General features: G+C 39.8%; 1 protein-coding gene across 1 annotated transcript in view; it reads left to right on the forward strand.

Moving 5' to 3' along the window:
- LOC117495668 (nardilysin-like) overlaps positions 1-12,367 on the forward strand; it is a 28,089-nt gene extending 15,722 nt beyond the window's left edge. The window contains exons 20-31 of the mRNA XM_034147083.1: positions 592-643; positions 744-894; positions 3,077-3,204; positions 4,865-5,027; positions 5,498-5,529; positions 9,336-9,474; positions 9,711-9,758; positions 9,978-10,030; positions 10,112-10,195; positions 10,276-10,483; positions 11,106-11,195; positions 11,594-12,367. Coding sequence (XP_034002974.1) covers positions 592-643; positions 744-894; positions 3,077-3,204; positions 4,865-5,027; positions 5,498-5,529; positions 9,336-9,474; positions 9,711-9,758; positions 9,978-10,030; positions 10,112-10,195; positions 10,276-10,483; positions 11,106-11,195; positions 11,594-11,815 — 1,370 coding nt within the window. The 3' untranslated portion in view covers positions 11,816-12,367. The remainder of the gene's footprint in view (positions 1-591; positions 644-743; positions 895-3,076; positions 3,205-4,864; positions 5,028-5,497; positions 5,530-9,335; positions 9,475-9,710; positions 9,759-9,977; positions 10,031-10,111; positions 10,196-10,275; positions 10,484-11,105; positions 11,196-11,593) is intronic.
- The last annotated feature ends 14,690 nt before the right edge of the window (positions 12,368-27,057 follow it).

Genomic DNA, 27,057 nt, shown 5'->3' on the forward strand with positions numbered 1-27,057 from the left:
TGAGCCAGAGGCAGGATTTGGGGTAAGCGAGGTAACTTCGGGGTTAACGCTGAGTTTTCGGTACTACGACGCTGGATGACTTCTTACAGCGCCCGGGGAGTGAGGGGGGAAGGGGGGGTGTCCGGTGCCTTGCTCAAGGGCACCACGGCAGGGCAGGAGGTGAACTGGGACCTCTCCAAGAAGGAGTCCACACTCCATATTTAGGTCTGGTCGGGGACTTGAACCAGCGACCCTACAGCTCCCAGTCCAAGCCCCTACTGACTGAGCCACTGCCGGAATACTGTACACCCACATCTGTAGCCCTTTCACACATTTCTTTACATTTTATTTCATATTTGTAATATTTTATACATTTAGTTAAACTTCTGCACCATTTCATTTCTAAGATTCTTATATTGCCGTCCTATTTTTTATTATACATAATAGATTTGATTATTGTAGCAGGGAGCCTGAGATCTACAGCAAACGACTGGTTCTCTGTAACTGTTGTGCATATGTCCATAAATAATTGTACATTTCTAGCAAGGGTTTAAATTAACAACTTGTTCAGTAAAAAATAAGGTAAAATGATGTGGTTTTCTGTCTTTTTAGCTTATATTCGTTTCAACCTGATCTCCCCGATGATTCAGAAGAGTCCTGACAAGTAAGAGTTTAAGAAAGAAATTTGCTTGCATTCATCCTCGGCTTAAAACCACAACAGGATTAAATTGCTGTTCTGTTTAACATTGTTCTTCCTCTTTCAGTCTGGTTCTGTTTGACCTCTTTGTGAACATCCTGGCTCACAATTTGGCCGAGCCAGCCTATGAGGCTGATGTGGCTCAGCTGGATTACAAACTGGTGGCCGGAGAGCATGGATTCGTTATCGGATTTAAGGGTTTCAACCACAAACTGCCGGTGAGGAGACTGTACACTCTAACATAGTGTGACATAGTTAGAGACAGAGTGGAGCATCTAGCAGCCAAGCAGGCATATCAAGTCCTTCAGGGGTCAGAAGAGACCAAAAACAGAGCTAAAAGAGAAAGAAAGTTGGACTTGCAGTCATCAGGTGGACATAAAACCTCTATTATTAACCATCATGTTACCCTTTAACTATAAGTAAGCAACTATTAGATAAGATCAACATATCAAATGTCTTAATGTTTGTTCACATTGTTTCCAAAACATCAATGAGGCATTCCATTGCAGTGTCTGACATGTTTCTTTTATTTCCATGAACACATAATATTGTAGTTTATTCTGAATGAATCCCACATACAATGTCCTGCTGGCCCAGATACGACTAAAGGATCAGATGTGGATTAATCCACCACTGAAAATAGTCCCCCAAAAAATGCGCTGATTAAAAACTACAGTGACAAGCCGTTTTAAGGAATTACTTAGCCTTTTCTTTTATAAAATAATATATTTTTGAGGTCTTGGCAACAAAAAGTACATAAAGTATCAGCAGTTAAAGTACTTACTAGGCAGCAAAATAACCTCTGACTTTAAAATGCTATTCATATTATTCTATGCCTATTTTTATTATTATTATTTATACTTAAAGGTGGGCTAGGTAAGTTTGAGAAACCGGCTCGAGATACACTTTTTGTTATATTCCATGGAATGCTCTTAACATCCCGATAGCAATGAATATCTGAAGTGCTTTGACAATAAATCCATACAAAAATCTCATCTGTGGAAGCCGTAATACTGTAAAAAGTACGACCAATGATTTTAGCCGGCCCGGCTAAAATGATTGGATGGCCTACCTGCCTGTCAGCCTTCCATCTGTGCACAAACTTATCTCGTGCCCTCATTGGTCATGTGTGCGTTCGTGTGTGTTGGAGGAGGGGCTTTGTAAGGAAGTGGGAGATTTGTTCCGGCTGTGTATTTTCAAATTCTAGCGCACTCGAGCTGGTTTCTCCAAAATTACCTACCCTACCTTTAAACATAATTTTTGCAGCTGGTTGAGGTGCAATTTTATCCACCATACTTTATACATGTTGTATATATATTTGGTAGGTCCATTCTTAAAGCTCCCATGTCATGCTTTTCCGGTTATTACGCGTCCCCTTGTGTGTTATGAAGGTTTTTATGCATGTAAACGGTGTGCAGAGTCAAAACCCTCAAAGTACACCCTGTAGCGAGTAAAACTCTAACACAGAAAATACCTCCCCAAAACGCCTCGTTGGAGATACGTCACTGGCCATTTGAGTCTTCCATTTCGTTCCGGGTACGGCATGATGTCAAGCGGTACCCGGAACGAAATGGACCAATCCCGAAGAGCCGCTACGTTACGTCCGCGGAGCCGTTACGTTAAGCCCCCGCTGATTGGTCCAAATTGACCAATCCACGGACTTCCTCACACACACATCTGTGTGCAGGGAGCAGGCAGCTCTGCTGATTTCTCCTCCCTGGCTGCAGGCTGATAACAGACAGTTGGGATCGCGGCGAAATTCTCTCTGCAGACCCATTCTCACAGCGTTTATCAACCTTTTTCTTACTCAATATCAAGCCACACTTATTGTTTTTACTTCGGATGTGAGTTTGTGTGTGCTCAGGATGAGTTTGGCTGTGTTTCGCTATGTATCCTAAACAAGGAAGCAACACCTCCACGGAGCTCAGTGCGATTCACAACGTCCCGACCAATCAGAGCACACTGTGCTCACAGGGAGGGTGGGGGCTGGAGCTTTTGGAGCTACAACGAGCCGTTAAAGGCAGAGAGTGAAATTCAGTGAATACACGTAGTTTACAGAGATGCTGTATGAGAAACCAATGTGAGTTTGGAAAAATGCACCGTATAAATCTATTTTAGTAGACCTCAACAATGGAATTATGATCAGTGGAAATGGCCATGACACCTCTCCTTTAACTTAAATGTTTTTAGTGTAAAATGCATTTTTAATTAACATTTTCTTTTGTAAATAAGGCTTTCAGATTAATGTAGTGGAGTCAAAAGTAAAATATCTCCCATAGATTTAATGGAGTAAAAGTATAATACAAGTACATCAACAATTAGATTATAGTTATTATAGTTCATTGTATTATTTGTTTCATATGTACAACCACCCTGACTTCTCTCCCACTGCTCTTTTAGCTGCTGCTGAAGCTCGTCGTGGATCATCTGGCGGAGTTCAGCGCTGCACCGGGCGTCTTTAACATGTTCTCTGAGCAGCTGAAGAAAGCCTACTTCAACATCCTGATCAAACCTGAGAGACTGGGCAAGTATGTCCCACACACTGCAGAGACACACTCCGTAAACAGCCTTTCATTCCACCAACATCAAGTATAGGGATTCACAGTATTTGGCAAATATCCGGATAACATTGTTGAATTTGCCATAACAATTACTCTAAATAAGTTAACACAAGAATAATTTCTGCTGATTATAGTATAATGCAAAAATACAAAACATTACTGGGATAAAAAGAAAAAGTAATTATTTTCAACTATCTTATTTTGAACAAAATAAACATTGAACTGAACACAAAGGGCCTCAAAGAATGATGATAACATTTAAGAGTGCAGCTTTTTACTAATAGTTTCTTTATCACATTTAAATATATAGAATAATTATAATAATAATAATAATGCAAATAAATGACAATTATAGCGCTTTTCTAAAAACTCAAAGACCCTTATATGCATTAGAAAGATGCTTAACACTAGAACCGCCAGAGGTAGCTGTATACCTAAAACCGCCAACGGGTCAAATGTACCCGCAATTGATTTTCAAGGTACAATGTTCTTTTATTTATCATGTAGAACAGTGAGTTTTGATCGCACAGGGATGGAACTTATACCAATAGAATCTGTGGACTCTCAGCTTTTCATATGATATAGTTTGTGCAGATAGCATGAAGTATAACATATCGCTACCAGTGCTGATTAAAACGCTTGGTGTTAGACTCGTGTTTTGTTTAGGTACAAATCTGTCTATCTATCTGTCTATCTCTCTATAACTATCTATCCATCTATCTATAACTATCTATCTGTCGCTCTTTCTCTCTCTCTCTCTCTCTCTCTCTCTCTCTATCTTTCTCTCTCTCTCTCTCTCTCTCTCTCTCTCTCTCTCTCTCTCTCTCTCTCTCTCTCTCTCTCTCTCTCTCTCTCTCAATCTATCTCTCAATCTATCTCTCTATAAGGAACCGCAGTAGACAAAAGGCGTTGCTATAGCAACACGTCATGTTTACGCTGCATTTTCTATGAGGTAAATATTACCCGCTGGCGGATATAAGTATAAATGGAATTTTTTGGGCAATTTTTTCAATCTAACTTCATATTGACAATTTTTAACAACAGAGGGTGCTACATAACACACTTTCAGGAAAAGTCACAGACTGGGAGACTTGAATATTGTATTGAAAAAAAGTTACATACAATCAACAAATAGCTGCGGGTAAAATTGACCCGTTGGCGGTTCTAGTGTTAAAATGCATTAAATACTTAAATACATTTTAATTGCAGAGGGTACCAGGCTTTTATTTGAAGCAGGCTGGTATTTGAGACCAGCATTTATTCCTAATTCCCTCTGGTTGAGAGTACGTTGGTCACATTTAAGTATTAGTTTTGTTTTCTGCTCCTGTTCGCCGGTTTGTGAAAGCTCTTTAGTTTTTTCAGTGTACAGCATACCTTCATTTGCTACCAAAGCAGTGTTTTGGTAGCTTAATAATACAATCTTCTCACATGTTTATTCAACACGGAAACAGGTAAATATAGCAATGTAGTCAAATCTATGAATCTTCTTCAACAAAACAGTTTATCATTTACCAAACATTTGAGCAGGCAAACTGCAGGCAGATCCACTGAGGAGCAGCTGCATCCTTACAAATAGAGCAACAGTGATTTCAGTGTCGGCTTGCTTTCCTACTGTCTTTCCCTGCAGGGACGTCCGTTTGAGGATCCTGGAGCACTGTCGCTGGTCTGTCATTCAGAAGTATCAGGCAGTCACTAAGGGTCTGACAGTGGATGACCTCATGACCTTTGTCACTGGGCTAAAGTCGGAGCTGTACACCGAAGGGCTGGTGCAGGGGAATTTCACCAGCACGGTGAGAAAGAGAGATCTGTGATGTGAAAAGCAGTGCAAAACTAAACACTTCAGAATCCAAATTGTTAAAGAAGTTAGTTCAAGTTACAACAACTATTTCCCTTTTTAGTTTTGGCTTTATGTGTCCAGTATTTCTCACATCTGTCTCTGAAAGTACTATTAGATATCAACAATGAAGAGCTAAGAAAGATATATGGTAAGGATGATAAGTTGTTCATGTTTTAAAAGTTACTTTTTTGTGAGTTCTAATGTATAATCTGAATTACATGAAGATGTATGTTGTTAATTAAAAGTGTAGAAAGTAGAAACTGTTCCGGTAAAACTGGGACTTGTGTATCTTAAAATGCATTTAAACTTAATGTGATAACCCACTCCCCTCTCATACAGATGCTTGTTCCACTTGATTTATAAAATGTTCTCTTTGGGTAAGTTGTTGAGGTGTAATCTCACTCATGTTGTTTCCCCCAACAGGAGTCCAAAGAGTTTCTGCAGTACTTTATTGAGTGAGTATCCTGCTTATACATATACACACATATATTGAAGTCCACAAACACGATCCTGGCGTAGGTTCCTGCTGAGTGGAGGCCATGTTGACAGCGTCGCCTACAGACCTGTTGGCTCTGTAGGCGAACTGCAGGGGGTCCAGGGGGGGGGGGTCTGTGATGTTTTTGATGTGGGACAAGGCGCTCAAAGGACTTCCTAACCACAGAGGTCAGGGCGACGGGTCTGTAGTCATTGACTCCTGTGATCCTTGTTTTTTTCGGGACCGGGATGATGGTTTAGAATTATGCTGGTACGTGGGATGACTTATTAGCAAACTTACAGTTTCTCAGTTGTTTGCAATAAACAATTTACACCAGAGCTGTTTAAGTAGATCAATGAAACTAATATTACTAGGGTATTTATCCCAATTCAACACAAAAATGCTACTTTTAATGACTACTGCAGTCTCAAAATGATTCAACCCCCTGTCTCAAGCACGCCTGGTGCAACAATCAAGGGCTCGATTAGTTCACGTGTGCTTGAGATAGAACACAATACTTGGTGTCAGCAGGCACTGAGGTTTCAGTTTGCACAGTAAGGCGCATACTAAACACTGAAGGGCTCCATGCCCGGACTCCCAAGATGTACAACACTACTGACCCAAAAGCATATCATAACCATATGCCGCAGAAGTTTTGGAATAATGTTCTGCGGAGCGATGAAACAAAACTGGAACTTTTCAGCCTTTTGATCAGCGGTTATGTGTGGAGGAAGAAGAATGAAGCACATGCTGAAAAGAACACCCTGCCTACAGTGAAGCATGGCGGTGGCTCAGTGATGCTCTGGGACTGCTTTGCTGCCTCTGGCACTTGCGTCTGGAGGGCTCGTGGATTCAGTCAAGTATCAGGACATTTTTTGGAAATAACCTCATGCCGTCTGTGAGGAAGCTTGGGAGTAATTTGACCTTCCAATGATCCCAAACATACCTCAAAGTCCACGAAGGCTTGGTTTCAGAAGAAGAAATGGAAGATTCTAGAGTTGCCGACACAGTCGCCTGACTTGAACCCCATAGAACATCTCTGGTGGGATTTGAAGAAGGCAGCTTCAAAACGCACACCCAAGAATATAACTGAACTGGAGGCCATTTGAGGAATGTGCTAAGATTCCTCAGGAGCGCTGTCAGAAGCTGGGGGCTGGCATCACATTTGCAGCAGGTCAGAACAGCAAAAGGGTGCTCTACTAAGTACTGAAGATGCTTGTCATAATGGGGTTGAATCATTTTGAGACTGCAGTAATCATTAAACATTGCATTTTGTGTTTAATTTGGATAAAACACTTGTATTATTAGTTTCATTTAACTACTCAAACAGTTCTTGTGTAATTTGTTTATTGCAAACAGCTGAGAAATGGTATATTCCAGCAATAAACCTAATGTGCAATGGGGGTTGAATAATTTCGATTGCAACTGTACTTAAATGTTGACTATCAGAGTTAACAAGTGTAATTGTTCTTAATTAACAAAAAATGCCAACAAATATTATCTAAGTGAGGGGGTGAAGGATCGTAGGAGATTGTACAAAATAAAATAAATAAATAGGGCCTATATCTAAATCTATCCTTTGAAAGAAAACGCAAACAAAAAGCCCTCACTATCTAATCTACTACCAATGGGAACACAACCAATACAGGGGTGGCAACAATCAAATAACCTAGTGTGTCTAACAAAGATTTACCTACATGGTAAAATGTGGAGGGTACCCCAGACTTAGCTAAATACTCATCCTCCCAGCACATACACATTTAACAAGATTCACTAAGGAATCACCAAATCTACCCAGTTTCACAAGAATCAACTTCTTTAGAAAGTTCACAGAGGCTCTCGAGTCAGCATCAGGCACAGGTCTGAGAGAGAAGGCTTCCTGGATTGCCTCCTTTATGACAGGCTCTGGCTGCTGATAGGCCAGCTGAGGGTGAGTGGATCTAACCAGGCAGGCAGATACTGATCAGCTGTTGATTACCTTGAGTGAAGAAAGGGGGAAAAGAGCAGGAGAAAAAACAACCACAACAAGCACAGCCCGCATGGCACGGGACTCCTAAGGCCTGTACTACGAAGCTGGATTTTTGCTTAGCCGGCTAACTTCAGGGAAATCTCGGGCTTTCCGGTCCTACGACGCTGGTTCTCTTTTTAGCAGGCTAGATTTCCATGGTAACTTATGCTGAGCGGCAAACCTGCTCCGGAGCAGGGGGGTATACTACGAATCAAGATTTTCGTTTAGCAAGCTAACTTCAGGGGTTTCCGGTCCTACGAAGCTGGTTCACTTTTTAGCGGGCTAGATAACTTATTCTGAACGGCTATCCTCCGGAGCAGGATGGGTTCCAGGATAAAAGCACTGCCTGCTGACCAATCAGAGCTCAGTGTGCGGAGTTTAAAGCGATCAATTCATATGACAGGAGGAGAAAGGAAATACAGTTTAAACTGCCGTTGCAGGAAAGACGGCCGGCCAAAATCACCGACTGTGTGAGCGTGAAAATTAATAGAATATCCCCTCCCATCTTCAGAGCAATCTGACTATTATAATATTAGCGTTAAGAAAGCTTACTTAAATATCTGCCACAACATAAGTAACCGGATCAAAGTAACATTACGTACAGTCTGCGGCACTGTGAGTGCAGACGGCGATGTGTCCCATTATCATTCATATCATATCACATCATAATGTATCATATATTTCCTTATTTGAGTCAGCTTCTTGAGCCGTATCTGGCCGTGCAACACTCAGTGTCACATACTGTATGCAGAAGTATTATTTTCAGCAACACATTAAGTTGTCGAAACACTCGAGTCAAATGTAATTAAAGTCAGATCCACTCGTGTCTTGGACGGGGCAGTGATATCATAAAGCTGTTAATGTACGCATTCAAACACTTTTTCTTTTACCAGCTGTATTCACCTTGCAGGTGCAGCTATGTGGCTTTGATCCTGGATAAAGTGTTTAAGTCATGGATGTTTAAAGTTTAACTTCTTCATATTTGTCTAATATTAGTTGACTTTTCATTCAGGAAGTATGACGCTGCGCTGTCAGTACGCTTGTCCGTGTTTGAGATTGGTCGAATGCTCCAGATACCACCCCTTTCATGTGAACGCGCACCTAACTAGATAAGACACGCTGGCTTAAGCGATCCACTTGATAACCAGCGTCGTAGTACAGTTTAACCAGAGCGCGTATGTTTTGGATTGGGCCAACCGGCTAACTCAAACATATCCAGGTTAGGTTGAACCAGCTTCGTAGTACAGGCCTCTGGTGTATATATAAATCTAAATAAAACTGATCAATATAGTTTAATCAATGTTTTAAGTAGTAAAGAAGATTTTTTTTAAATGACTATTTGTATCTCATTTGTTTATTTCGTTATTCCTTAATAGTCATACTTATTGATTTAATATTGGTTTCAAAATACATTTGATATTTGGCACATTGACAAATTCTCTCTGAGCTGTGTACATTTTGCAAAGAGCCATATTTCTAAACTTTTTACACATAAATCAGTATTTTTTAAATGTGAATGGATTTAAAAAATATCCACACACACACACACACACACACACACACACACACACACACACAGCATGATATCTTTGCAGCATGATGACTGCAAACAATATCACTACCTCTTCCTTCTATATTTATTTGTTATTTAATATTTGTTTTAGATTCATTCAGCCATTTCCAGTTTAGACTGGAATGTAATTGTAATCTTGACAGTGTCTGTGCCAGTGTGATTTTTGAATGTACGTTTACGTGTGTGTGCGTGTGTGCATCTGCAGTAAGCTGCAGTTCCAGCCCCTGTCAGCAGAGGTCCCTGTGTTGTTCCGGGTGGTGGAGCTGCCTCAGAAACATCATTTCTGTAAAGTGAAGTCTCTGAACAAAGGAGACGCTAACTCTGAGGTCACTGTCTATTTTCAGGTAGGTGACCATCATGCTATTTCCCCACACAAGACAAATTACAGCTGCAGTGTGGTTAAAACAAAAGCGTTAAACATACATTTACTGTTCATTTTAACTGAGGAAATATGTCATGTTCTAAATGCTGAGTTCATCCACGACAGCAAAGTAACTGAAGTTAAGGATCTAACTACTTGTGTTAAGATGTTTACATTTCTTTTTATTCTCTTGTTGTATAAATCTTGATTCTCTTGCAGTCGGGGCTGAAGAATCTCAGAGAGCATGCTCTGATGGAGCTGCTGGTGGTGAGTGTTGACAATTTTACTACGGCTCCACAGACACTAGTGACATATTGCAAAGAATATAACATGATTCTGAGTGTTAACTAACCTCTTCGTTACCGAAACCACATTCATTCCTATGATCTAATGGGAAGGATTCCTGGCCCTCCATTAAAAGAATGTCATCTGAACCCTTCTTTATATACTAAATGCAAGTACTTTGACTTGGTTGTGCCTCCCCAGATGCACATGGAGGAGCCCTGCTTTGACTTCCTCAGGACAAAGGAGACACTAGGGTTAGTTTGAGTCATATTAACTGAGCATAAAGATCACTAATGTGCACTTTAAAAACCCTTTCTTATCTCATTCCCCTCCAGGTACCAGGTGTACCCGACCTGCAGGAACACCTCTGGGATGCTTGGGTTCTCCGTCACCGTGGAAACACAGGCCTCAAAGTTCAGGTTAGTTGACCAATCTGTGTGTTTGACTCCTGAGTTGATTTTCTTTTTCTCTTTAAAACCCTCCTTTTTCTCCCCCGCAGCACAGAGCTGGTGGAGGCCAAGATTGAGGAGTTCCTGGTCAGCTTCGGGGCGCGTCTGTCGGCGCTGAGCGAGGACGCCTTCAGGACGCAGGTGACAGCTCTTATCAAGCTGAAGGAATGCGAGGACGCTCACCTGGGAGAGGAGGTGGACCGCAACTGGTTTGAGGTTGTCACACAGCAATACGTCTTCAAAAGGCTCGACAAGGAGGTGAGACGCATTTGCTCTCTTCCATGTTCTGTCACAATACACACTGCCTTAATATCTTAAATGGTAAGCAAACGTCTCCAAAGCATAGAAATCAACAATAATGTATTCAATATAATAGAGTTAAGAGTAGGAATAGGATAGGACTTTGATACAAATAAAAAAACAATAAAGTGAAATGATTGTTAGTCAAAGCTCTAATCTGGTTGAGTTTCATTTCTATTTGTTCAAACAGTTACCATATCATTTTATTTTATTATTTTGTTTGCCTTGTATGAATCTGTACCGTCCTGTTTTTCATTCTCAATCTGTTGCTGCTTTAATTCCTGAATTTCCCCACTAGAGATAAATAAAGGTCCATCTTATCTTATTGATAGTTTCTGATTAACATTTTTATTTTTTCGTCCACACTAACTGTAAATTACAAATCTGCATTAGTTTGATCTAATCTAGTGTACCTAATAATAAACTTGACACTGAGTGAATATAAAGGGTCAAATATTCACTAAACTTTTCTCTGAATACAAAGATACAGTAAAAATAAGGATGTATTTGTGTATTTATTGCTAATGAAAGTGAGCAGGTCCTGATCTGTGGTTCTGACATGCTGTGCTCGCTCCTGCAGATCGAGACGCTGAAGCAGTTCTCTCGGTTGGAGCTGGTCTCCTGGTTCCTGGAACACAGAAACAGCAGCAGCAGGAAGCTCAGTGTCCATGTAAGTGCATCGTAAACTTAGTTACAACTTTTGTTTAGAAGTCGGAAGTTCCTTTGTAAGACTTTCTTTGTTGAATCATTACAGAAAAAAGCTCTGACAGAAATGATAGAAAGCTATATTTTGGGTCAACACCAAACATTAACAGCTAACAGAGATATTTCTTGAGAATGGAAGAAATGGAAGAAATTCCCTCAATGCAGGATAAAGAATGATATAACATGGATAATGCTCAGAAGAAATTGGTTGTACACACAGTTTTTTGTAAGTAACGCAAAACTAACCGGTACGATTCTTGTTTAGACATATCATAAATATTTAGACAGCAACTGTTTCAAATCTGAAAAGGAGCAAATATGAACTAACAAAAGCTACTTGTTTGTTTTCTCCATCTCCATCAGGTGGTTGGTTTTGGGGTGGAGGAGAATGACCCCCCAGAACCGAGTGCCACCTGCAGCCCAGAAAGCATTGTCAACCCCCCCTCCTCGGCCTACGGTGAAGTGAGCGAGCTCACCTTCCTGATGGCCTCCTCGCCTTTGCTCCAGGACGCCACGCTCATCTCCGACATCCGAGCGTTCACCTCCTCCATCCCGCTCCACCCTTACCACAAAATCCTCAGCTAAACCACTCACTGCAGACTGACATGAGAGAGCTAAAGACCTCTTCGCTGTCATATTAATAATAAAGTTACCATGGAAACAGCTAGCATTCTTATTTGATAAAAGAGGATACTGTTAGAATGCACATAATTTACATTTACACGTGCTTAGATCTTGAGTTTAATGTACTCGCATAGAGCTAAAGAAATAAAACATTGTAAAATGCTGCTTTCATATACTGTGGGGAGAAAAGCTGAACTCTAGGCCCATATTGATATAGCATCTCATGCTTATAAAGCATCTAGTGGTTTATGATATCTGGAAAATAATAATGGAAAAATGTAAATGCAGAAAATAATCACTTTTTAAAATGTAGCATAAAGGCTTGACTGGCAAAAAATAACTAGTCATCATAGATCGTCATCTACGGTACTTTAGGCTACAGAATGTTTATAATTGAAAACATACGATGCCTAAGTATTTAACCTAGCTCAAACATAAGGATTGTTACCAATAAACCATTTGCATCAGCTGTAAGTAAACACCTATTAAAAGTACAAACTGTTTAAACTTCAAGGCTAAATAGTTGTATTCAGCCCTGCCCAATCACATGTTTTACACTGCCCAGATTACCGATGCTCTCACTGCAACGACACTCCCTTTAACCCTCCTGTTATCCTCAGATGTACTATACACCCTTTATCCTCTAGTAGTTTAAAACTCAAGACAATGATCATATTCCAAATGTTAACCAACATGTATGTCTCTGGTGCTTTAGGTATCTTAGTTGACTACCTAAATAACCATTTAAATAAAACATTACCCCAACCTTCCCCCCTACAGACCCCTTTATACATCCAGAATTCCTATTATGTAACGATTGAAACATATATAAATCACCATAAAATCTCTCTGATTGAAATAAAATGTTAAAGTAAGATCTTTTTTATGTTGTTAAAGGACCAACAACTAAAGCAGAGGGTAGTTTTGTTTTACAATGATACATTTGCATGTAATAGTCACCTCAATATCATCCTACACAATCAACACAAATATGTGTAAAATGTTGACATTTTTATATGTTTTATACTACTAAAACAGCCTGGGGTCAAATTGACCCCAAGGAACACCGATGCGTACAAAGTGTGTACAGGACATTTAAAAAAGATCTTCATGTTCATTGTATGTTTACCCATTAGTCCTCACTAAATTAGGAAAAGTCATGAAATACTAAGCAAAACAAATAATGTGAACCATTTTTTTAGATACGTTAAACATTGAATGGGGTCAAATTGACCCCAAGGATAACAGGAGGGTTAACTGTTGCACCCTTACAGGAGGGGTGTGTTGGGAAGTATAACAATATGCACCTATAGCTATTTTACCAGTAATTAAAAAAAAAAAAATTAATTAGGCTTCTTACATTAAAGCAAGTTTTTACTTTATGTGAATCTGTGTTTTATTTGAGAAGCTGCAACGCATTCTGCAAACTAAAATGTTTATTGCAAAACGTATTGAAATGAAACCTGGAACTAACGAAGCTTAAATGATTGCCTATAAAAACAACATTAAACATTAAATAAATGAAAAATCAGTTGCATTGATTTCTTATGGCTCTATCTGCAGCTTTTCCGGAGTCATTTCTTATGATAACATTTTTCCACAGGCCAACAACAGCTTCAGAAAAATGTCCCTCAACGAAAAAACCAAACATGCCCTGTTGTCGCAAGAAACTAAGTGCAAAAAGGAAACATACATTTAAACTAAATGTGCTGCTCTGTGATGCACACTACTTTAAGCCAGATACCTGGCATCTCATCTTGGATGCAAGTTCATCAATGTTTGGGGTCAGGCTCTGAGCTGAGGAAATCCTCAGGATTGAGTGAAGGTGTTCATCAAAGAGAACAGTTGCTCACACAGGTATGTGCTGCCAAACATAGAGAGCATTTGCACAGCTTGGGTACGCAGGTGGGGCATTGTGTCGGGGATGAAACTACTGCACCGGTCCATCTCACATTAGACCATAACATTACGGTTATCTAGCTCTTAGACTCTTTATCTGAAACCGCTTACAATAATGTTGGTAAAACTACCAACATGATTTTGAATCAAAAGTAAAAAAGCATGTCGAAAATAAAGAATAACTTTTCAACTTTGCTTTTTGTGTTGCTTTGTAAGTAAGCTCAACCTATTTACAATTTGTAAATTATTATTGTACTAAATGAAACAGAAAAAACCCAGCAAATAGTTTAGCATAAACGTGTATCTCACACTCTTTGTCATAGTTGCCCAAATCAAGTAAAACAGACCAAGAACAAAGCCATGCCTGTCCACACACATTGAGCCTTTCTCTGTTATATTGAATTACTTTGAGGAACACTTAGGTCGGTTTTCAGAGTTTTCTTTAATGAGTGAATGATGAACAACTGGCCAAAGATGTCTGGATGTTGTCCATGGGGAGACCACTGGAGGTCACTATGTCTCTTTTTTGAGAAAAAACGGACTATCTCTCCTTGCATAAAAGCTGATTCCCACTGATATGTGAGCACTGGGAATCACTTTATGGAAGGTATTTCCTCCATGACACACAGCTCAGATCGACTAACAAATAGATGAGCAAATAAGTAAACAATCTGCTCCAACTCTCCAGAGTCACTTACTGATGAGCTCACCTGTGTGTGTGTGTGTGTGTGTGTGTGTGTGTGTGTGTGTGTGTGTGTGTGTGTGTGTGTGTGTGTGTGTGTGTGTGTGTGTGTGTGTGTGTGTGTGTGTGTGTGTGTGTGTGTGTGTGTGTGTGTGTTGTGTGTGTGTGTGTGTGTGTGTGTGTGTGTGTGTGTGTGTGTGTGTGTGTGTATACCAGGAACCAGGAAGACACTTTAAATGAGACACAAAATCAAAACCAATATAAATAGGGAAACTAAATACTACGATAAGGAGCTAAACTAACACTGACAAAAATATCTACAATTGTCAAAAACAACCTACAGTATGTACAAAGACACAAAATGACTAGAGCTGCAACAATTAGTCTCCTAATCGATTAGTTCATGGACAGATACAAATCACTTACTATTTTCATAATTAATTAATCCTTTATTTTTCGTGCAAGCATTTGAGATATTGAGATTTCACACTTTTAGCTTTATGTCATATTAAGTAAACTTTGTCTGTAGTATCTTTCTATATATATTCTGCAGCCTAGTGAGACTGTATATTGTAGAGTATACTAAATGTATTCAATATATTGTGTATTATTTAGATACTCTAGGGATATATGTCTTTCTATTGTTATTTGTATTTACTTGCTGCCATTTTTTCATTTTATTTGTATTCTTACTATATATTAATGTTAATTTGTATTCTTATTATATTTGTATCTTATTGTATATTTTAAAAATGTTTAACTTTTGTAATGCGTGACACTGCTACCGGAATAAAATAAACTCCCAATTGTGGGTTGAATAAAGTATCTATCTAAACACTTTTTGGATTTGGACTGACAAAACAATACATTTGAAGACAGCACATTGGACTTTGGAATCTAAACTGGGATGAACTTTTTTTTCTTTCTGACTGTTTAAACACCCAAACAATTAATTGATATCAAGAAAAATAATCAGCAGGTTCATCAAAATTAAGACCGTAAGCTTCAGCCCTACAAAAGAGACAAGAAACCGTAGAGGGGTTCATTTACGACACAAAAAGACACATAACAGCACAAAAGGGGCTAAACACACAATAACATCTGTCTCCCCCCAATGTAGGAGCGGTGCATGTCATAAGTCTTGATCAGTGTGTGTGTGTGTGTGTGTGTGTGTGTGTGTGCGTATGCGTGTGCGTGTGCTTGCTAACAGACACCATACTGTAAATGTAATGGCGTGTGTTTCCCTGATGACCCTCTGAGTGCTTCTGTGTTTACTTTCCACAGCCAATCATTTTTCATTACTGATCAATAAGCGACGAGATGTTCGCTGTGCAGCGGTGTGCCGGCAGATCATTCTGTTCATGTGTGCACGCATGTCAGCCTCTCTACACCACATCATGGATTATTCTCACAATACATGTTAGTATAATTAACTTCTCATACTGGATAATGACTGAACATCTCAGGATCACTTTCATGTTGGTAATACAGGTCTGGTCTACATATATTTACCAGGATTTACCCACAAATCAGATGAGCCTGGTATGAGAAAAATGTCTTTATTTAAGTTGTCAGATGCGGAGGACTTCAACTTTTTATTTTAAAACTGCATTAAAAAAAAGGAGAATCCACACATGTATATCAATAAATAATAGTTGCAATACAATAATGTCCTTATTTTGTGTCATTTGTTCTACAGACTGTCCTGTGCTGTGACTGTAAACACACTCCTGACCGACTTATTTCTTCTTCTCTCTGTTTCTGTTCTTTCTTCCTCTCCTCTCACTGACCTGCTGCCCTCCTCCTCTTCCTCCTCCTCCTCCTCCTCTCTGTATTCTCTCGCTCTCTTTGTTATGGGGGTCCTGCATGGAGGATGTATATTTTATGCGCGGCTCTGGAGGCTTTTACCATTAATTATAGAGAAACACTAAGCTCTCCATTTGCCGGACAGATGTTATTTTTTACTTAAGGAGAGAAAGGGGACTGTTCCATAATTCAGAGGTAATCCCGCTCACCAGAGAACAAATAAATAAATGAATAAATAAATAAAGCAAAAGCAAAAACCACAAACATTTGGTACACTGCTCTGCGTGCTCAGACATGTAACGCAGCGGCCGACACACACGCACAGATTTCAGCCTTTAAGTGCCTTCTATGTAATAAATATGGAACAGCTGCTTTATCATTTCATTTCTTATTTAATCGGCTTCTCCCAAAGTATTTCACAGATTTACAGACACACACACACACAGGGTGATCTCTGCACCTTGAGAACAATAGGAGTTGTTCAAAGCTGACATATTGGGTACAAATCTGGACAATAATAAAACAGATACAAAGCAGAGATTAACATTTTCAACCTTTTCTTTTTATTCTGGTACGTTACGGCAGATTCCTGTGCTGCCAGGTGTAGCTGAAATAGGAGTTCAATGATGAAAAACAATATTAGCAACATTTGTAATGAGTGATTTACACTCCATTGTACATGGGAAAAACACTGAAATGATCTCATCCTGTCTCTCAAATGCTTTGGACAAGGTTCAACACTGGCTGAACAACATTTGCTTACAGTTAAATGCAAAAAAAACAGTATGCATGATGTTCAGTAAACGACAAGTCAAAATCGAAGGATCTAATGTGTTTTTAAACGGATCAGAAATAGAACTAGTCTCCCAGTTCAAGTATCTTGGAGTCATACTGGACTCGAACTTGACTTTTAAGAAACATATTAAGAAAGTATCCAATACTATTAAATTCAACTTGCAACATTTTAAACAAATTAGACCTTTCTTAACTGTCAATGCTGCAAAGTCATACCTCCACTGTATGATTCTATCCCACATTGAATACTGTTTTACAAACTGGTCGTTTGCTTGTGCCACAAACCTGAAACCCATAGAACAGCTGTACAAGAGGGCTATCAAGGTGTTTGACAGAAAGCCTTATTCATACCACCACTGTCCCATCCTTGATAAACAACATTTATGTGGGAGAGTGGGACGGGATTGTCCCACTCTCAATAGCTTCAAAGGTCAACTCAAAGAATGGTTGAGAAACAAACAAACAAATGTGCAATCACCGCTAAATGCACTTCAATACAGGGGTCTCCTCTCGCACTTTATGTATCCCTTTTATCTTCTCCTGCACTTTATATGTCGTAGCTGCTACATTGTACTGCCATGTGGTAAATGCTTGTATGCTGCTCTTGCTCTTTCTGCATATCATGTATTTATTTTTGCTATGTATATAAATGTCATGTTCTTAAATGTTGTATGTGAGGGACTCCGGCATATTTACGTTTTAAAGCATTATTTGTTTTAAATGTTCATCAATATGCATTGTCCCTCTTCAAATAAACGATTAAATAAATAAATAAAATAAATGTAAAGTTGTTATGATCAGGTCCAGCTTCTCAAATGTGCGAACGTGCTGCATTTCTCCATTTTATTTCTCTGCAAAATGAATATTTTAAACGTTATTGGGCTCTGGGAACCTGTGATGTGTATTTTCCAAGGTCCCAGACAATATTAGAGGATTTGGGGGAATTCAATGACAAGAAGAGGACATTGAGTGATTTCAGAGAGGATGCTGATATTTTGAGATCAAATATCCAATGTTTTTCTTTTATGAAAACTGAATTAATTCAAATTAAATGTAGTATCAGGCTTAATCACTGGTAGTGGCAAGAATACTTGAAAACAATCACAGTTCAATTAATAAGTTAAATCTGTAATTATTATGTTTCTTTTAATAACCCTATAACAGTTTGGTCAGGTGGTGACTGTGTATAATGTTGGAGTAAGTTTGACTCATCACCTCAGTATTTCTCAAATCCTGTCTACAGCCCTGTCATTGTCATTAGTGTTTACATTATATAAAAATAGAGAGATTATTTGAGGAACACAAAATGTAATAATATTTTATTTGGGTGAAAGTTGGGGTAATTATTTAATGTATGTGGAAATAAGAAGATTCCTTTTTGCATTTAAAGAAACCTAAAGTAAAATTAATGGTAATGATTTGACAGAATAACTATGATTAAGACCTGTAATCTGCAGCCCAGGAATAATATATTGATATGTGGATATATTTTTGTTATATTTTGGATATAAACCTCCAAATATTGCAATATGCACCTTGATCTCTGTCAACATTCTGTGAACCCTACAGTAGATGTGTTGTGCAATTTTTTATTTTGTCTCTCTGGAAGTACAACATAGTGCATTCTATATTCTGTACCCTACACATCACACCAAAATGACAGTGTTATGATAAGTGCTGCTAAAATTGTCCTAAAATCGTTTTCTTACATAGGATTTTTCTATGGATGCATTCATCAAAATGGAAATATTCTTGATGGCTTTTGTGTATCACTTTACGCAAATTTCCTAACATTTCAGACTGATATATTTAATATTTTTGGACAATGCAGTTTGAGCTGCAGCATGCTTTGGTAAAACCTAAAAGCTCATAAAACACGGCAGCCTAATCAAGGGTTGGAACGAGAAGACACAGAGTACACTGAATATGTGGTGTTGTTGTACAGTGACAAAAAAACGAACAAATGTCCCTTAATTTAAGGAACAATGAGGTAGAATTTGAGGGGAAAACAAGAGGCTGAATAAATGTGACACCATTCAAAATGCATGCTTTTTCTTCCATATATTAAAAAAGTATTCTGTTTCAAGAAAAGGATCTCAGTGATATCTCTGTCGGCCGTGTTGGCGTTGGTCAGTGTGGAACTTGTGTGATGAGGTTTCATATCAGGCCTTGGGGTTTTTCAGGGTCTTGGGACCACTCACTTACTCTCCCTCCGGCAAGCTGAAATCGCACCCCAGGGCCGGTGGATGACCCTTATCCCCACCTCCTGCACACACACACACACACACACACACACACACACACACACATACACACACACACACACACACACACACACACACACACACACACACACACACACACACACACACACACACACACACACACACACACACACACACACACACACACACACACACACACACACACACACACACCCTGCCATACACACACTGCTTAGCACTCACTCACATACACACTCAGTGAAAGAGGGTCGAGCTTGGCAGAGGAATCCCATGGTTTTAGAGAGGGATCCCATTAAAAGTGCATGAGTGTGTCTGTCTGGGAATCAAGACACCAGCACTGCTGCTCAGCCGATCTCTCTGTATGTGTTTGTGTGTACATGTGTGTGTGTGTTATTTATTCATGCACATGAGTTTTTAAGGCATCCTGTGGCCAGCATCACTCACTTTCTACTGGACACAATGAGAGTTGTAGAATGCTGAGTGAAATCTGAATGTTTTGCAGCTTTATCCTTAGGTTTCAGGTCCCCGTCATGTTGATTGACTTGACCTCTGACCCGGGATTAGTCTTGCAAATACACAATATTTCCATCTTTAAATCATATTTAAAATTCTCAAAGAAAATGATGAACACAGGATATATGATGTCTTGGATGTGAGACGGTGCACTTGATTTCTATTGGCACGGATCATTTTCCTCTGTCTGCTCCTTCTGGATCAGAGATATTCAATGGTGCATTGAAATTAAAAGCAGCACAAAGAGAACCAAAACAATGTGTGAAGATAATGGAGGAAGCAAATTAAAAATGATACAAAAAATGTGTTGTCTGTACATTGAATACCACAAGACTCGATTTCATTTTTTCGATAAGACATTTATTGTCTGACACCTATGTGCTGGATGTGACACTATCCACCTACTTTGCTTTCAACGGGAGAATAAACTTCACGCTTACATTTAGCAATTCTAAAATATATAAATGATGCTGTTGTAAATTAAGTTCAGGTTTTGTTTGATATCATTTTAAAGTTTGAAGATTAAATTGGATAATCACAAGCCAGTAACTCTTTTTTAAACTAACCTAAAAACAAAAACAAAAATAAAATACTGATGGACCATAATTCAACTTTGAATGAAATCAGCATTACAAATGATATATGGAGTAAATAATTAGTTATTATTAAACGTTTTAAACAATAATAATAACTTAACAACATGTTCATGATTGACTGATTTTGTGTAGCCTACACACGTTGATTAGGCTACTAAGTTAGGCTAGGGCCTACTATAAATTAGGTCAGGATGAGACAGAAAAACACTATTTTACAAGGAAATACAGTATTTCGTGCATGAAATCTCTTTACCACAAATTCATAAATAGCACGTATCGTAGCCTATTCGCTAAACAACCAAACAAGTTTAAATTATGTTTGGGTCATTTTTCAAACTCTCGTCATATTTGTTTTAACTCGCAAAGATAGAAAAAACCCGTCTAAAGATTTTGAAATCACACTAACAGTAAAGAAAACCGTTGTTTGTCTCACCTAAACATTTGTTTTCCTCCGCGTGTTCCTCCGCGCTGTGTGGAAAGCAGCGGTGTGATGTTCAGATGAGCCCCGAGCAGAGAGCCAGCACTGCGGCAGAGTGATGCCGCTGCTCCCGCCGGGCTGCGGCTCGTCCTCCGGCCAGCAGGCGGCGCTGCTCGCACACAAACCCAGCGGGGCTCCCAGGCCACAGCTGGTCCAAAGCACAACTGTCCTGGAAAACAAAACAAACACACATTTTTGGTTATTAACAAAGTATTAGCTACGTCCAATTCACCGACTTTTTATAAACATAAATTATATAGCCTAGGCTCACTGTTACTTTATCACTTTTTATTTCCTTTTTGTGCCAGCACTTAGTCTAATTTTCTTTCTATTTGCCACTGCCTTTTCTTGTTTCCTGTAAGCTACTCCCTAACCTCTTTTTCATGCTCTTTTCTTTTTCCCTCTTCTTTCATCTTAGTATCCTTTTTTCCTCCACTCTTAAGTATTTTCCTTTACTCCCTCCTCTTGTCTTGCATCTTACCTCCTCTCCTCACCCTTTTCTTCTCCCTCTTTAATCTTTTTGTATTCTTTTTTCTGATCTCCCTGTTTATCTCCTCTCCTTACTTTCTTCCTCTCCCTTCTTCTTGTCTCTCCTCTCCTTTAACTACATCATTGTTTTCTCCTTGTCTTTTCCTTTTTAAGTTGTTCTTCCTTTCCTGCATGCTTCTTGCTGTCCTCCCCCTGTCCCCTCTCTCTTTTCCTTTTCTCACCATTTATTTATGTCTTATTTATTTATTTATCTAACTTTCTTTCCCTTTTTCTTTGTCTTTTCTCTGCCATTGCCTTTTTCCTCACATATTATTTAATTTCCTCCCTTCTTCATTCTCTTTGTTTTTATACGTATTCCTCTTCTTCATTTATCTCTGCTCTACTGTTATTATATTCATCTCCTCTCCTCTCCTCTCCTCTCCTCTCCTCTCCTCTCCTCTCCTCTCCTCTCCTCTCCTCTCCTCTCCTCTCCTCTCCTCTCCTCTCTCCACGCTCCAAGGACGGATGGAGGGGGAGCATCTGGAGCACGCTCAGTGGCGCTGACAGCTGTCACTTTGGCTGGTGCTAATGCAGACGGGCTAACCTGAAATGAGCAGGGACAGGCCTGAAGCTCAGCGCGTCACTGACCGCCGCCTCCTCCTCCTCCTCCTCCTCCTCCTCCTCCTCCTCCTCCTCCTCCTCCTCCTCCTCCTCCTCCTCCTCGGGGAGCGGTAGCAGCAGAGTATGTGGTGAGGGCTGAGGTGCAGGGGGCTGTGGTGGGTTGGAGGAGATAAGGCAGCGGATATAAGAGGGGTCAGCGAGGTCACAGTGTGGTTAGCACTGACAGCGGGGCTCTGAAAGCGATCCAGCAGCAGTGCTAACAGAGAGGCACAAAACAAGACGGGGGAGGTAGGAGGAAGACGAGGGAGGAAGCAGAGAAGATGAGGAGCAGGGTTGGAAGAGGAGAGTTTATATGGAGGATGGGAAACATTAGAGCATGGGCTCATAACTTGTATGGCTTATGATCACGTATTTTAACTGTTTTTAGATCATGAAGGCGAGAAAATTGTCCAATATTTCACAGAAAAAGGCAAAATAGCACCTTTATTAAGGTATACGTGAACGCAAACCTCACCACCACAATGTCCATGGTCAAGAGTACATTTTCTATCTCAATCTTAAAACCAACATTGACGAGAAGTTTATAAAATACGTAATAAAAAAAAGAATTTGCAATTCACTAGAGGGTATTCAAATTAAATCTGTAGTCGTAAATATTTGTAAAAAGTGCTTAATAAGTCGATTTTCTCCAGATACTCTGCAGAGGCGAGAGAGGGTTATAAAAACAACTTTGGTCGCAGGAGAAAATAAACACACAAAAAAGGATTTCAAATAAAACAACAACAAAAATGCAACACAACTATTGGTTATTTTTTGTAAAAGATCTTGAGAAAAAAAGTGTATTCTAGGCTTCAAGGACACAGACTGTCTTTGATGAGAAACTTTGAATGTGAACATACCTTCGTTTGGTTTTAACAGAGAATATGTGTCCATTTCGTAACCACTCAGATGAATCCTGTGACCTCATCTGGGGTCCCCATTACCATGATGGGAACCACTTCTGAGGAAGAGGATGAAAGAGAGACAAAGAGGGAGAGTTAAGTGTAGGAAAACAAAACAATGAAGTGACGGTTGCTTCTCTAAAAAGGACTCTGCTCATTATAACGCCTGGTGTAAGTCTTTGTCTTTCTTTCTGTATCTTTAGGAATGTCAGATTCATGCTAACTTTAACTGTGTGTGTGTGTGAGTGTGTGTGTGTGTGTGTGTGTGTGTGTGTGTGTGTGTGTGTGTGTGTGTGTGTGTGTGTGTGTGTGTGTGTGTGTGTGTGTGTGTGCATATCCACAGTGCGTGCTGATTCAGCTCATTATCTGATGGAGCCACAGACAGAATGAGTTTAAATCTCAGCATCGCCGCAAGCTCTCACACTGCTTCATCTACTGTTTGCACTCTCTCTCTCTCACACACACACACACACTCTTACTGTACACCGCACATATTGGGATTCAGAGCTACACACACACTTGTGAGAAGTACAATAGGCAACACAAAAGTATGAAAGATGGTATTTTTACAGAAGTTTGCATGGCTGTGAAGTGAATTCCTTCATCAGAAGGGAAGAATATGGACACTAATTGCACCTTTATGTTATACCTGAAAATCTAAATTCTCCACTCTTCTAGTTTCAGACTCTACACCTGACTTTACCGCCTGGTTGCAGGGATTTGCTCCCATTCAGACGCTCTAGAGCGTTTGGGTGGCGCTGCGTTCACAAAAGAAGGAAAACACTTTTATTTTAGGAAAAAACGTTGTGCACAGGAACATTGTCATGCTAAAACTGGAAAAGGAACAAACACAAAATGTGACAGAAGTTGGAAGGACATTGTTATCAAAAACATCATTGTGGGCTATTTAACATCCCCCTTCATTGGAACTTAAAGGCGTTAACCAAAAGAAGTATGTTGACAGAGATGTATACCTACATTGGGCCGCAGAGTGTATAAAACGGTAGCAAAATGTACAGCAACAGCAGCGTATCCTGTGAAAAAGGAGAAAAAAGCATACGAGTCCATATGGGACCAGCTTTGCAAGTCTGCGTGGGATGGCCGGGGATAATAATGGTAATACTCTAGCATGGTGGTAATTGATATTATTAAAGCATTATATTAGCCCATAAGCATTAGTGTAAGTAACCAATCTTTTTGAATTTTGACTGCTTTAATTTGCAGAATAATACAACAAATAATGATAAATGTATCATGATTATTTTTCCTTAATAGTAGCCAAGTACAGACAGCATACCCAACCATATGGGTTTAACAGCAAAAACACACTGAAAAAGTGGCATTGGGTATTAATGGCCATGGATATAAAGAAACAATAAGAAAGGATGACATAAACAAAGTTCCTGGCAGTAAGTGTCTCCAAGCTTGGTATTTAAGACAGAGGAGAGCTTCAGAAAATGCACTGAGAACTTCAGTTGTGAACATCCCAGGCTAATGTGACATCTTGGAATTGTTCAATTAGTCCAACCAACAGTCCGAAACATGTTCAAAGGATAATGATATGAAAAAGAGAAAAGCAGCAACTCCAAATCTGTCCTCAAAGTTGCTAGCTGACATTTTCCAACCTCTCATCTCTAGACTACATTTCAAAATGGTGGCACCTTAGACAGTTACCACATCCAGTTCAGGCTTTACAGGATAATGACTCCCATTTAGGGATTATTCCAAAGTAAAAACTGACACATTGTAAACCAACTCCTCTGGGTAATTTGGGCTCAGGGCCTAGTGAGCCTGTACTAATGTAATAACGAGGATAATCTGCCTGTAATAGCTGGATTACATCAGGTTAGAGAGACTGAACTCTTCAGCAGAGACCGCCTCTGGATCTAAAGTCTAATTCATTAATCAAATAATGCCCATTCAAGGCCTGCTAAGAGACCAGAGGGAGCAGAGCTCTCAGAGGGAGCTTCAACTCACTGTGTCTGTCTTAACGCAGACAGGCATTGCTCGAACACAAGGAACTGTATTTTAGGGTAAAGCTGAATTGTTCTTATGGTCAACAAATCCTATGAAAACACTCAAATGTGCAATTTGTTTCCGTCTCTCAGTACTTTTTGATATTCCTGTCCAAGCCTTCTGAAAACTTGAATCATACGGCTCACACATTTTTTAAACTCTTGGTGTTTTTAAAGAATATAACTCGGAACAGGAAATATTGCATTTTAGGGGACTATTTTCACCGGCGGATTGTTCCACATTTGATACTTTAGGGAGTATTTGCCTTTTTTAAAGAACCAAAACCACTATGATTTGTTTATTGATATGATTTGATCTTTTCATGGAATTTATTCATGTTCATATGAGAATTAAGAACAAGTTCAATTTCAAAGCGTCATGTTCAACGCAATTTGCACCGTTGACCAATAGCAAACCTTTAGCTCTGCATGTTGTCCCTGCTACAGTATGTATTTTTGCCACATGTAAAGAATACTGTTATTTCACTTACAAGGCAGTGGCTTACAAACTCAGCTGCCTTCTTATGGAAATATATCTAAAGAATACAACGTTAACGTGCCATCTTTCTAAGGAGTTAAAATATGCTGAAAGTAGACATACAAAACAATTTGATAATTCATTTGATACCACACAAGGAAAAGAAGGAAGGGACAATCATGATTTAGGTTCAAGCAACCACATGATATGTATTTGTATATGTCTCAGGATGAGTGCTGGTGTTCATGTACAATAAATCTCTGTCTCAAGCATCAATACCAAACATACTGAATCTGTGACCCCCCCCCCCATGTAACCACCAGCCCCTCTGCGGGGCCACAGGTCCGGTGTGAAAGGCACGCAAACATTTAAATATTTCAGACAGCACTCTTGCTCACCAACCAGCCACCACACACTTACACACCCACACCCACACACACACACACAACCCACCCACCCACACACACACCCACACATACAACCCACGCACGCGCACGCACACACACACACACCACCCATACACACACCCACACACACAACCCACCCACCCACGCACGCACGCACGCACACACACACACACACACACACACACACACACACACACACACACACACACACACACACACACACACACACACACACACACCATCCATACACACACCCACCCACACACACAACCCACCCACCCACACACACACGCACGCACACACACACACAAAGAGAGAGACGGCGGCGACAGCTTCATAAATAGTCCATGAGGAACGAACGGCCCCTCCTCACCACAACCTGTCAAAGGCCCGCAATGATTTATTGATTTCTTTATTTGTCACATAAAAAGGGAAACTCTCTCCTCGTGTATCTCCATTTTCTCTCTCTTTCTCGCACGTGTTTTCTTTCCCCTGTCATCTCTGAAAAACAAACAGAACAAGGGAGGACAAATCGCCACTTGACAGGTTGAACAAAAGGGAATTATGTGTGTGTGTGTGTGTGTGTTTGTGTGCGTGTGTGTGTTTGTGAGGTGTGTGTGTGTGTGTGTGCGTGTGTGTGTTTGTGTGGGAATGACCTGTGACCTGCATGCAGACGACTATCTTGTGATTTCAATTCTTTTTTAAATGAATATTGCAAGCTATTTAGTTATTAGAGCAAAGAAGTGATTTTACGGTGTAATATAAAACACAGGTTGTAATCCCTTCTTCACTTTCTTATTTCCATTTAGTTCTTGGTTGTCATTTCTAACTCTTTTGACTCCTGGTCCTCGTTGCTTTCCTCCCTTCCACCTTTCCTTTTCTGACATTTAGACCATTCCCTAAATCCTGTCCTTTCCTCTCCTCACTCCTTCTTTCTTTCCTTCCTTCATTCCACTCCTTTCCTGTTTACCTCACTCGTCTTCCTTCCCATTTGCTTGACTTTTTTTCCCTTTATTCAATTTTTCTTTCATTTCTTCTAATTCCTCCCTTGCTGTTTCATCCTTCTTTCTTCCTTCTATTTTAGCCTTTATTTTTTCACTTCCTTGTTGCCCTTCCTGCATGTCCAGCATTATTTTGCTTCCTTCCCTCATTTCCTCTCCTTCCTTGTTTAGTCCCCTTACTTGTTTCTCCCCCCCCCCTCACGATACTCTGTCCTTTCATTTCTTTCTTCCTTGATTCCTTCCTTTCCATTGCCTTT

The sequence above is a fragment of the Trematomus bernacchii genome, unplaced genomic scaffold, assembly GCF_902827165.1.
Source record: "Trematomus bernacchii unplaced genomic scaffold, fTreBer1.1, whole genome shotgun sequence".
Classification (NCBI taxonomy): Eukaryota; Metazoa; Chordata; class Actinopteri; order Perciformes; family Nototheniidae; genus Trematomus; species Trematomus bernacchii.